General features: G+C 44.5%; 1 protein-coding gene across 1 annotated transcript in view; it reads right to left on the bottom strand.

Annotated features, from left to right (window-relative positions):
- rpgrip1l (RPGRIP1 like) overlaps positions 1 to 13,688 on the bottom strand; it is a 33,140-nt gene that overhangs the window by 6,132 nt on the left and 13,320 nt on the right. Inside the window, exons 15-23 of the mRNA XM_079501884.1 lie at positions 12,633 to 12,750; positions 11,579 to 12,034; positions 10,783 to 10,925; positions 9,404 to 9,773; positions 8,255 to 8,565; positions 7,498 to 7,593; positions 6,788 to 6,856; positions 6,138 to 6,402; positions 4,486 to 4,595 (exon numbers count right to left, since the gene is read on the bottom strand). Of these exons, the coding sequence (XP_079358010.1) occupies positions 4,486 to 4,595; positions 6,138 to 6,402; positions 6,788 to 6,856; positions 7,498 to 7,593; positions 8,255 to 8,565; positions 9,404 to 9,773; positions 10,783 to 10,925; positions 11,579 to 12,034; positions 12,633 to 12,750 (1,938 nt within the window). The remainder of the gene's footprint in view (positions 1 to 4,485; positions 4,596 to 6,137; positions 6,403 to 6,787; positions 6,857 to 7,497; positions 7,594 to 8,254; positions 8,566 to 9,403; positions 9,774 to 10,782; positions 10,926 to 11,578; positions 12,035 to 12,632; positions 12,751 to 13,688) is intronic.

The raw sequence follows: 13,688 nt of genomic DNA, 5'->3' as shown, positions 1-13,688 counted from the left end.
AAGGGGGGTAAATTCGCAACATCGGAGTTGGAAACGGAGACCAATTGGGTCTCCATTGACCCGCTGAGAGCTGTTCAGAGGTGGACAGTCGCTGCCCCCCGCCAGCGGGGGCAATGGGGCTCAAGAGGTTTTAAGTACAATTTTGAGGCATTTTTTACTTTTTCCAATTTCCAGTACTTCTACTCCACAGAGGCAAATATTGTACTTTTACTCCACTACAATTATTTGAAAACTTTAGTTACTAGTTACTTTGTAGATTTTGATTATAATTAGAAAACATACATTATCAACTTCAGCCCTATATATACATTTTGGCCATTTGAAAATAGCTGATATCCCGGACGGTTAGCTCAAGCGTCTGGGCGCCAAGCCATGCCGGACGGCGCGCCACCGGGGTTCCACTCCCGAGCCCGACGGCCTTTGCCGCGTGTCACCCCCCATCTCTCTCCCCCTTTCCTGTCCGTCTACTGTTCCCTATATCAATAAAGGCAAAAAGCCAAAAACAAATCTAAAAACAAAAAAAAGAAAGAAAATAGCCGATCTATAAGCTCACTGTGAGCTTGTAGATCTGCCATTTTCAAAAGATTATTATACATTTGAAAACTTTAAAATGGCACATTCTGCACAATTAGTACTTTTACTTTTGGTACTTCAAGTACATTTTTAAGCCAATACGTTTCTACGTTTGCCCAAGTAGATTTTGAATGACAGCGTTTTACTTGTAACAGAGTAGTTCTACATTGCAGTATTTATACTTTTACTTAAGTACTGTCCTGTCCTCCTTGAGGACAGGTTTGAACACAACCATTGTACTCTTAAGGGGCCTTAGATTAATCTATCCATCCTATCTAGGCTGCCATGATTGATCTAGTACCTTTGGAGCATAACGCCGAAGGATTTGCAGCTTTGATCAGCAAAAAAAGATAGTCCCATGGTTTGTTGTTGAAGAGAAAAACATGCCGCCATTACAATGCGAAACCAAAACAGCCCGCACAGCATGTTGTAGTCCAAACAACCCCCTCGTTCACTTGCATTGAACTCATTTTCCCAGAAGCCCTAGCAGCCCAGAGCATGGCGACTGTGGCTCAAGAGGTAGAGCAGGTCGTCCAATGATCCATGGGTTGGCGGTTCGAATCCCGGCTCCTCCTGTCTACATGTCGAAGTGTCCTTGGGCAAGACACTGAACCCCAAATTGCTCCCGATGTGCTGGTTGGTACCTTGCATGGCTTCCGCCGCAATCGGTGTATGAATGTGTGTGTGAATGGGTGAATGTAATGCACAATCTATGTAAAGCGCCTTGGATAAAGGCGCTATATAAATGCACCATTTACCATTTACTTGATTTCCGGTTTCGTCATCATAACGCGACGGCCTCGTCACCAGGTCCGCGACAAATCCGCTCTTTTTAATTACTAAAAAACAGCGAATTAAACACATTAAACAAATAGCGTGTTTAGCGTATTACGCAGCACCGACACATGGATTAAATAGCGGGGAACACGGGTTACGCAGTAGAACTGTTAACATGTAATACAGTGTAGCACTATAGTATTGACCATTACAACACAATACATTTTGTATGTTCAGGCTCCTGACACTAGGTGTCACTGACGGGATTTCTGACTAAATACTGTAGCATTACTAGTTAGTTGATGAAGTCAGTGGGGTGATATGAATTGATGTTGTGTCTTTGTGTGTGACAAGTTTTAAACATTAAGTCCAAGTGAAGTCACGAGTCATTAGTGTACAGGGTTAGCATTAGTCGAGTCTAAAGTAATCAAATTTGTGACTCAAGGTGAGCCCACAAGACGTAATATATTTTAAGCAGAACCCTATCGGACAACAAAGCATTCCTTTTAGTTGCATTCCCTATCTAGTATAGTCATGTTTTCCTTATTTCTTACTCAAAATACATGATATTTATACTGGAATTAGTATACTGTACATACTTAAAAAGTTCAAGTTGGAGTTGTCTGTCTACAAGGTATCTTCGTTCGTACTCTCACATTATGGTCATGAAGTGACCAAAAGAACAAGGTCACGGATACAAGCGGGCAAAATGTGTTTTCTCCGGCAGGTGGCTGGCATCTCCCTTAGAGCAGGGGTTCTCAACCCGTGGGTCGCGACCCCTCGGGGGGGTCGCCAAATTATTTTAGGGGGTCCCCAAATTATTTAAAAAAAAAAAAAAAAAAAGATTTTTTTTCCCTTTTTTTTCACGATTTTTCAAAAATAGCAGACCTACAAGCTCGTAGCGCGCCACTAGGTGGCGTGCTATGAGCTTGTAGATCTGCTATTTTTAAATAGCTAAATTATAACAATGCTTAAAACACCAAAAGGGGTTCCCGCCCAAAATGGTTTAAGGTTATTGTAGCAGTCGATTTATATTGGGGGTCGGGAGGGGGCGGGGCGGGGGTCCCGAGACGTTGCCAAAGCATTTTCGGGGGTCCCCGGCCAAAAACGTTGAGAACCCCTGCCTTAGAGATAGGGTGAGAAAAGTTAGAATTGCTGCTTCTTCGCTTGGAAAGGAGCCAGCTTAGGTGGTTATATTAGGGCATCTGGTTAGGATGCCTCTCGAGCGGTCCTCGATGCACGTCCCACTGGGAGGAGACCCCAGGGAAGACCAAGGATCAGGTGGAGGGATTACATCTCTAAACATGGCCCTGGAACCGCCCGGGATCCCCCCAGGAGGAAGTTACTAATGTTGCTCTGGAGAGGGAAGTCTGGAGCTCTCTGGTGGAGCTGTTGCCACCGTGACCCGACTACGGATAAGCAGTTGAAGATGGATGGATGGATGGAAGTTCATGGGTTGCATGAATATGGTGATTCATTTGTGTATTATCTACATTAGTATATGGAATTACTTTCTTGTGGACTGTTACACCTAACAATTAAATGTCATTGGTCTCTGCATTCATATGTGTTGTGGTTCACATTGTGAATGTCACAAAAAATAAAATGCAAGAGAGTAGCAATCCAAAGCGTGGGATATATTATATAATGGTCTTTGGTCTTATCCATATTGCATTTATATTCCGTATTTGTTTTATGGAATACAACGCACAGATTGATATATTGGTGCATTGTCCCTGGTAAAAAAACAACAACAACAACAACAAAGTGAAATAAATAAATAAATAAAACATGTAATAGTTTGTCCTGTTAAAGGGGAAAACCACCCATTTTCAACATTTTACTATGTCATTAATATACCTTAGAGCTGTTGTGTGGAAATAATAAAAAAGTCCCCCCATTCTGTGTTTCCTAGAACTGTAAGTATGAAAAAAATCATTAACATGGTGAAACACATCTTGATGACATCATCAAGATGTATTTCACCATGTTAATGATTTTTTTCAGACCTCTAGTTCTAGTAAACACAGAATGGGGGGACTTTTTTATTATTTCCACACAACAGCTCTAAGGTATATTAATGACATAGTAAAATGTTGAAAATAAGTGGAATGCCCCTTTAAATAGATGAGCTCCATATTAAGTGCTGCACCTCTTCTGCAGGTCTGCTTGGGCTCATTTTGCAACTTTTTTTTGCAACAACAACTAGCACTATTTCACCAGTCAAACCCAACCACATTTAGAATAATGCCTCTATATATACAGATCGATCATATAACCCTGACAAAACATAAACTAAGGTTCAACTTTGTTTTCCGGCACCGAAGATCAACTCCTTCCTTCCCCCTCTCTGTTGTGTAGTATATGTGTACTCCCTTGCCACCAGACCCCGGCGCCCTGTGTACACGATGTACTACATATCACAATACAATAATCCATTTTGGCCGGGAACCCCCTTTTGATGTTAGCATTATGTTATGCTTTAGCTATTGAAAAATAGCAGATCTATTGTAAATACTTTCGTTTCTTGATTGTTGTTTTTTTTGTCGTCTTTTTCTTTTGTCTGTCTTTTTCTTTTGTCTGCCCACTCTTTCTTCTTTTTCTCCTCCTGAAATGTACACTCTGAAGCGATATTGCCCTTTGCCCCTGTTAAGTGTTGACCTGATGCCATATGTAGTCCTGAAGAAAACAAGGACACAGAGACACTGGAGATGGAGTCACTTGGAGGGGGAGGGAGGGAAGAGGGGTGGAAAAAAAAATCCTGGGAACTGCACTTGTGTCCTATGTACGCATAGAAATTATGTTTTTGTACTGCTTTTTCCAAATAAAAAAAATATTAAAAAAAAGAAAAAAAGAAAAAAAAGCAGATCTACAAGCTCACGAGCTTGTAAGTCTGCTATTTTTGAAAAATCGAAGAACGACTGACATAGAAAAACATAGCTTTTTCAGAAAACTGTCAGGATGTAGAAGACAATTTTTTGAATCTGATCTCAGGTCAAAATGGGATAATCCCAGTAACCTTGATTCCATCCTTGTACACACACAACAATGCCTCTGAGGTCCAGTCCGACTGCGTGAGGTAAACAAGAGTCATGGCTTTTTGAGTGTGTGTGTTGCGCTCTGGCTTCTACCCACCTTCCTCCCCGCAGACGCCTGTCCAGGAACAATGCAGTCATCACTGTCAGACTGGATCGATCCGATGCTCTGATCCTCCTCCCCCTCGGCGGCGGGAGCCCCCTCGATGTCTGGAGGGAGAGACAGTCATGAGGGACGAGAAGGAAAGGGGATGGCGGGCCGGCCGGTGGGGGTATTCAGATAAGGAAGGAGACGAGTCACAAAGTATTTATGTGTAAAGAGAAATGGTTAACCCATTTCGACCTGAGGCCGATTCTAAAAAATGGCTTCTAAATCCTAACGGTTTTCTGAAATACCTCATGTTTCTGTATCAGTGGTGCTTAATATTTCATGTCAACGACCCCTATAATTATATGTATTTGGCCGCCGACCCCCCATCTGGAAATATGTTGTTCCAGGAACCCCCCAGAAGCAAAGATTTGAGTTAAAAACTTTCACTCTGATGAAATGATTTAAGGCACATTTTCATGATTTTTCAAAAATAGCAGATCTACAAGCTCGTAGCGCGCCACTCGGTGGCGCGCTATGAGCTTGTAGATCTGCTATTTTTCAATAGCTAAAGCATGACATAATGCTAACACCAAAAGGGGTTCCCGCCCAAATTGTGTTAAAACAGGGAGTAGTAGGTACAATGATCCCCCCGGCTCTCTCCGTATGAAAAGGCAGAACAGATAGGGATGGCACTGGAATTGGCAATGAGCTCTGTTTAGGAAGGAGGGAGAATTGAAACAAAATGGAGTGTGATACGTTGATTAGAACAGACAGTCTCTGCTTTAGTCATTAGCAACGGGACAGCTGTAGCCTGTTAATATTGACCATTGTTGCGTCGGGCGAATAAGACGTATACACAAGGTCAACGCCATTAACATTTATGAAGTCGGAAACATCTCGGTCTTAACCCATTTTGGGCGGGAACCCCTTTTGGTGTTAGCATTATGTTATGCTTTAGCTATTGAAAAATAGCAGATCTACAAGCTCATAGCGCGCCACCGAGTGGCGCGCTACGAGCTTGTAGATCTGCTATTTCTTTGAAAAAATTGTGATAATGCGGCACAAATCTTTGAATATATAATCATTCAGAGCGAACGTTTTTAACTCAAATCTTTGCTTCTGGGAACAACATAATTTCAGATGGGGGTCGGCGGCCAAATTCATATATTTTTGGGGGTCCTTGACATGAAAATGTTTGAGAACCACTGATATAGAAACAGGGTATAGGTTTTTCAGGATTTAGAAGGCATTTGTAGAATCTTTTCTCAGGTCTAAATGGGTTAAGATTATTGGCAGAATCATTTAATATTTATGGTCGTTCTGGAAATATCGTGAGGAAACATTGTCCATTTGCACAAACAAGATCCGTTTCCTAAACCCCCCCCCCACACACACACACACACACACACACACACACACACACACACACACACACACACACCGCAGATTCAGAGGGAGTACTGCAGAACCCGACCAGTGTGAAATTGATTTAGTTTTTTTACCTGTTTAGCTATGTGAGAAAGGAAAAATGCCTGCGAAATGACCAGGGAATTCCGATAGCAACAAGTAAATAAATAATGCTGCGTACATGTAATTACCGTAGTAAACAACACCTTTAGTTAACCACCTTACAAAACATCAAAATCTACCGGCGTACGTACCTTCTTCAATGATATCTTCTGAAATTTCAGAGTCATCCGAGTAGGAACGAGCGCTCGGTCCGCTCACGCTTGGGATCAGCTGTCCTTCGGAGAAGTGAGTCACCTCCTCGTCTTCGTCCTCTGGCTCCTCTTTTTCTTCTGCGCGTGGAGGTGCTGGGGTTACGTCTTCTGTGCGTGGATGTGTTGGGGTTATGTCTTCTGTGCGTGGATGTGCTGGGGTTACGTCTTCTGCGCGTGGAGGTGCTGGGGTTACGTCTGGGCTAACCTGGGTCCACACACAGTGCAATATCACGTAAACCACCCCCCACACACACACACACACACCTCAAACTCGTTTCACACAGAAGCACCTTGACAATTTTGCCAAGTGACACAACTAACTAATAAAATACGGAAAGGATTGATACTCTTGAGGGCATATCAATGTGTAATGTTATCGTGATGTTAATTTCAATGCAAACTGCTATCGAGCGAAATTCATTTCCACGGTTACTCTTTAAATAACTCCTACAATTCAAGATCAATATCCCCTTTCGAAAAGTTCAGCTTTGCTGAGCTGAACAATGCGACGGCGACGCATTGAAATTCAGTTATTTTCAGGGGGCCTCATGCAATGAAGTATCACATGTTGCGTTAGTCTTTCAGCTTACCTTGACAGGTGGTAGCTTTGCATTTCCTCCTTTGTCTAGTGGTACATTCTCCATACTTCTTTCTGCAACCTAACCGAGAGAAGCAGCATGAACCGCCTGTACACACCCATGCCTTGCCCGTGCGTGACCCAAAGAATGGTGGATAATGAAGTTGTGTGCGAAGTTATGTGTCCGTGTAGTCGGTGGAGCACACTACCAATAGCCTAACGATGTCTTAGAATTCAACAAATAACGGAAAGCGTTGCCTTTAACTGGAAAGAATATTGCACATGTAGTCCTTTCGAGGAACCCAATATTTCATTGTAGCCCCTCATCCTTAGGGGGCAGTGGTGGCCTAAGGGTTAGAGGAGCGCCCTTGTTGCCGAAAGGTTGCCGGTTCGATTCCCCGGACGGGCAGGAAAAATCTGGGTGGGGAAGTGATTGTCATCACTCACCCAACACCGCTGAAGTGCCCTTGAGCAAGGCACTGAACCCCCAAACTGCTCCCCCTGGAGCTGCTTAGTGGCCAACAGTATAAGACTGTGGTTGTACTGGTCAGCTCCCAGGTTTTAATGTGTGTGCGTGTGTTTCTATGTGCAGGGCGTTGCTGAAAATGAGCACCTGTGCTCAGCTACTTCCCTGGGTAAATAAAGAATAAAAAAAATAATAATCCTCATCCATGCCCAGAGCAACATGTTTCTTCGAGGTTCATTTGTGCAGTGGAGTCTCACCTGCTCCTCTGTGGCCGTGTTGTCAATGAAGGTCACTCTCTTAGAAACCGCTTTTTGTTTGGTCTGGGGCTTCAGCCTGGGCTTTGGTAGCGGAGCCTATGATAACAACAGAGTCTCAGTCAGGAGAGAATGGCTGTGTTGAAGACTATCAACATACAGTCAGGAGAGAATGGCTGTGTTGAAGACTATCAACATACAGTCAGGAGAGAATGGCTGTGTTGAAGACTATCAACATACAGTCAGGAGAGAATGGCTGTGTTGAAGACTATCAACATACAATAGCTGATATGATGGATGTCGAAGATATTTGAATCAATGTCCATGCACAGTATATTACTGTTCCAAGAACAGCTAAACGTTGCCTCATTCATCATTAATCCATTTTGGGCGGGAACCCCTTTTGGTGTTTTGAGCATTATGTTATGCTTTAGCTATTGAAAAAAATAGCAGATCTACAAGCTTGTAGGTCTGCTATTTTTGAAAAATCGTGGAAATGTGGCGCAAATCTTTGAATATTCTTTCAGAGCAAACGTTTTTAACTAAAATATTGGCTTCTGGGGGGTCCCTGGAATTACATATTTTGAGATGGGGTCCGTGGCCCAATAGAGATAATTCTGGGGGTCCTTGACATGAAAAAGGTTGAGCACCACTGAAACATAGAAACATGGGTTTTTCAGAAAAATTTTAGGATTTAGAAGCCATTTTTTTTTAATTGACCTCAGTCCAAAATGTGTTAATTCAAGGTCCTCACTCTTACCTTTGCGCTCGACATAGCGGGGAGCGAAGCGGAGAGATGAGGAGTTGTCTCCGTTTCCTTCTCCTCCTCCTCCTCCTCCTTCAGTTCAACTTCTTTCGTGTTCTTCTCTTCCCTCTTCCCTTCTTTCGCATCGTGCCGCCGAGTCCCATCGGCCTCATTAGTTAACTTGACCGCTCTGTCTCTCGGGATGAACTTGGCCTGTTCTACAGTCATGGTGGAGCCTGGCGGAGGGAGGTACGTAAACTTCCATTTCAGCGTGAGTTCAATGTGGCCGACGGAGCGCCCGGACAGGTCGATCAACTCAAACACACCTGTGGAACAAAAGAGAGGCTGTTAACCCATTTTGACCTGGGAACGATTCTGCAAATGTCTTCTAAATCCTGACTGTTTTCTTGAAAAGGCTATGTTTTTCTATGTCAGTCGTTCTCAAACACTTTCATGTCACTTTTCACGATTCTTCAAAAATAGCAGACCTACAAGCTTATAGCGCGCCACTCGGTGGCGCGCTATGAGCTTGTAGATCTGCTATTTTTCAATAGCTAAAGCATAACATAATGCTAACACCAAAAGGGGTTCCCGCCCAAAACGGGTTAATCTGATATAAAACTGTTTTATATCAGGTTTATTGCTCACATTAGCCACTTGACGACATGAACCTTAGCCTCCCTATTCTGGGCAGTGTGCATATCATATTAGGCAAACATTTGACGAAAATAGGCGAGCGGATAGTCGGCAACTATAGCAGATCTACAAGCTCAGAATGTGTTCCGCTGCAATGCATTACATTGTGAGCTTATACTGTAGATCTGCTATTTACAAGCGGTAAGACGTTTGGTGTACTGTACGTGGACGAAAGCGGAGGACCAAGAAGTACAGACCCCTGTGGGACTCCGGTCAACCCAAATATATAGGGTTTGAGTGGTGAAGCCCTGTTTTCAAATAATTAAAATGTTCTAACATGGACTATCTACAAGCTCACAATGCAACGTCTCACCAATAATTATATTCCAAAAATAGGGATGAGAGTTGTGGGGATCAAATCTGTGACTAACAGCTCAATGTAGCCCTTCGATCAGGCAATCACCTTGCCTTGGTGATGGTGATGAAGTGCTAAATCTCTAAGTCAGTCAAGCAGGCGTTCTTACTTACCGGTGATGGCCTTGTCGTGGGCCAGCGAGAGCAGTGGCACCTGGGCCTTGCCCAGGTACGTGTCCACCTGCTCCTCCTGGTCGTCAAACACGTACAGCTGCAGCGACTTGGCCTTCAGGTAGCCGTCCAGGTCCGCGTCCATGGCCACCGGGTAGGACACGTGGTCGTCGAACCGCGGCTCGCAGCAGTCCGGGACGACGCGGGTGTCGTGGTCGGGGAAATCGAAGAACCGATAGACGACGTAAGAGCTGGGCGGCGGTCTGCCGCCCTGGGCCGAGAGGTCGCAGCAGCAACGGATCGTGACGTCGAGCTCATTGGTGGAGCTGCTGCCGGGCGACGCCGGCTGGGGTGTGAGGTTCGTGGCTGAGGCCTAAAAGATCATGACACAAATTAAGAGTTTTAATGTGTTTCTTTTACGCAGTGCATGTGGGCGTCAGGGGGTTAGGGTTAAGGTTGTATCCTATATGAATACAGTTTTAACACATTTTAACTTGGCAGTTACCTGGAACAATAAAGAAGAAGAGGAAGTCCGCACAACAGCTCAGCTCCGCAGTGTGTTTATTTAGTAACACCGACATACAATAGTGAGTCTAGGGATGGAGCTCGGTAATCTTTATTGATAACGATCACCTTATCGAGCCGGGTCCTTATCGAGCCCACTATCGAGCATTTGCTATTATTTTGTGGAAAGCTGGGAGACAATACATTCTGAACAGAACCCTGCACACACACACACACACACACACACACACACACACACACACACACACACACACACACACACACACACACACACACACACACACACACACACACACACACACACACACACACACACACACACACACACACACACACACACACACACACACACACAAACACACACACTATTGTTTTTAATGGTAGCGATTCAGGACTGGAGCCAGGCTACAGGTGCAGGTGGTGCGTCACTCGATATTATATAACAAGTAAGACGCGCGAACGCGGGAAGCGAACGCAGCTCGTAAATTGCAATAACAACAATCAGAATAAATTATGTCCTTTTTTTAAGTTATTGTTTTGTAAGTTTCCTTTTTTTTCTTAAAAAAAAAAGTTTTCTACTGTGTGTGTGTGTGTGTGTGTGTGTGTGTGTGTGTGTGTGTGTGTGTGTGTGTGTGTGCATGTGTTTTTGTGTGATACAGCTGCGCCCTCTGGTGGCGGGCGGGTGGTGTCACAGCGTGACACACAGAGACAGGCACACAGTTCTGCCTGGGTTACATAGTAATGGCTCAGTGTGTTCGCAATCATGACTACTCACTATTTCATACCACACATTTTCTAATGTCACCACAGTTTAGGTATGTCTGTTGGTACATTAGTAAGTACTTTACATAATGTACCTGTTTCTCCTCATTGAGTGTAGTGCTGATATATCCCAGGGCCTTCACTCTCTCCTTATATAGTTGGATGGCCTGTTCCATGGGTACCCTCAGTCTCGCCCAGTACTCAACAGAACCAAAGGACTGAACCTCACCATATACTCCTGAGGCAAAAAAAGGCAAAAATTACATTCTACACATAATTCATTTCAGTTGCTCCTCCTTTGAATTATACCAGGGACGATTTAGTGCACACATTATGTTCCCTTTACATTCCTAGTTAGACAGATTCCCCATCTGGCAGCCGCACAGTATGATAAACTAACTATGACAAACTCCACTACTGGCCATTGATAAACATCATCACAGCAATAACTGCTGAGGGAGCTACTTATCGATGTTCCGTGTCAGTCTCAAGAATTAACGATGTTCCGTGTCAGTCTCAAGAATTAAATAGACATTTCTCTAAAAGAGAAAACCAGCACTCACGGAACTCATGTTTTAAGGCACTCTTAATTTATTTAATTGTCAACAATTAAATAAATTAAGAGTGCCTTAAAACATGAGTTCCGTGAGTGCTGGTTTTCTCTTTTAGAGAAATGTCTATTTAAGTTATTTACCCGACCGCGCACCCGGTAAGAATGCTCAAGTAGTTTGAGACTGTTTGGAGTTGTGCGGGCTATACCTTGATAAAAAGTCTCAAGAATTAAACCATAAAGAATTCAACGAAACCCACTCTCTCTCTGAACTTTAAACTAATCCACACCAAGCGACAGAACCAGAGGAGGGATGAAGTCCGTCTGTGTCGAGTACTCACCGACCAGCTGCACTTCACCATAAACCTTCCCGTCTTTCTCCAGTAACTGCTGCAGCTGCAGCTGCCCGGCGGCCACCGTCTGGAAGTCCATTCCCTTGGCCAGGTGGAGCTCCACCGTGACCGACCTCGTGTGGAGGTACTGGAGGAAGACGTCGTCCACGCGCACCACGTACTGCGACGTGAACCCGTACGCCGGCCGCGAGCCGGGCACCACCGGCGTGGCGTGCAGCTCGAAGTCATAGAAGGCGTGGGTGCAGAACGTGGAAGGTTCGCGGTCGCCGAGAGCCTCCAGGGCCGACGAGGAGAGCGCGCCGTTGCCTATGTGTATCTCCAGGAGGTTCTCGCCGCGCTCCAGGTGCACCGTTTCGTCGAACTCGTCCGCCACGTCATCGTCGTCCGTGATGTCCGGTGTGAAAACATAGGCTTTGGTGCCGTAGGCGATGTTTTTGAGCTGGGCTAGGAGGGAGTACAAAATGTACAAAGTTCAATCAAATCCGTAAATGAAACAATTGCGATGAATCAAGTTAGCTAGGTGTGTTGTTTTTGAGTGGTGCAACCACTCCAAGGAACAGCAATGTCCGTGTTAACCTATGTGTGCGACTATGTGTGTGACTATGAGTACCACTAGGGGCAAAAGTGGCGCTGTTGTGCCAGAGAGAGAGATAGTGCTGCACTGTTGCCTGCTAATGAGAGAGAGAGGGGGGGGGGGGGGGGGGGGGGGGGGGGGGGGGTGCGGGGGGAGTTGCACCACTCAGTTCACACGGGTGTGATTTTTTTTGTAAAGTGGGCCCAGCCCACAAATGATGGAAGCTAATTGCAGCCAATTGGAATGAAATCTGAAAAATCTGACACATTTTGATCACAACACTCCAGAGATACATAATGTGTACTGATTCGCTTCAGTTTTTGGCAAAAATTGGCATGGAATGAGTTGCGTACTTTCCTTTTACTATACGACTGTTCCAAGAGTTAATGCAGGCCATGATTATAAACCTGACAAACAAAGAAAGACACCCAGACACTATAGGGTCTTCAAAGATAAACTTTGACATACCCTCCAGTTTCTTGATTTTAGCCGCCCTCATGTCAAGCAGCTGAGCCTGCTGGTCCAACCGAAGCTCAGACTCAATCTTGGCGCTTTCCAATTTCTGTGTGGCAGCTTCAACCTCTGCCTGTTGGGTGAGAGTAGAACGGATTTGCCGCATAACTCTTAGCCTGCCGCCATTAATTAATCCCTCGATTGCGTATTGCCATGGTTTAATCACGCGTGACACTTACTTTGAAGAGCCAAATATCCGTAATCGCATTTTACTATGAAACCATTCCGTGTGTGTTGACGAAGCTGGTGCTCGTTCTCTCGGTCGGTGGTGGAAAAAGTGGACCGCGAGTATCACAGCGCCTGCTACAGGCCGTTGAAAACGCTTGTCTGGGACAAAGCGTCCTCTGCAATGTCGCTTCTGTGAGATAAAGCCGTCTGAAACCAGAGCCGGCAATGTAAGTGGATGCGCGCGCATTTTCAAAATGGCCGCGCCCATTGTGTCAGAAGCATAACAAAGCTAACTGACGGTAGATTTCGATACGATCATATCAAAACATGCATTAATGAATACATCGCTGTTAAAACGGCTTTTCCGTTTGTGGCAGGCTACAAGATTCTACGTTTTAAAATTCCTATGTTCCTGGCGGGTAAACGATTAAGAGTTACTCACATGGGTTCGCATGAGAAACCAGATCAGTTAAACGTGTTCATGGAGAGCGACGCCATCGTATAAATTAGTTTCATTACCAATTAATGTAATGAGATTGTAAAATGACTGATAAAAGTAGATTACTGATGGCCATTGGCTGATAAATCAAGTGTTTTGTTTTGTAAATGGGAAGCAAAATAAGCTTTCAGTAGATGTATTGCACTTATATGGTGATATGCCCTTATATGGTGATATGCCAACAATGCCAAACGGGTTTTAAGCCAATCGAAAAATGGGTCTTTAACCCATTTATACCTGAGAAATGGCTTCTAAATCCTAATAGTTTTCTGAAAAACCTCTGTTTCTATGTCAGTGGTGCTCAACCCTTTTCATGTCAAGGACCCCCAGAATTTGGCTGCGGA

Source organism: Electrona antarctica, assembly GCF_951216825.1.
Source record: "Electrona antarctica genome assembly, chromosome: 5".
Taxonomy (NCBI): domain Eukaryota; kingdom Metazoa; phylum Chordata; class Actinopteri; order Myctophiformes; family Myctophidae; genus Electrona; species Electrona antarctica.
The sequence above is the reverse complement of the archived record's forward strand: the minus strand, read 5'-3'. Positions and strand labels throughout refer to the sequence as shown.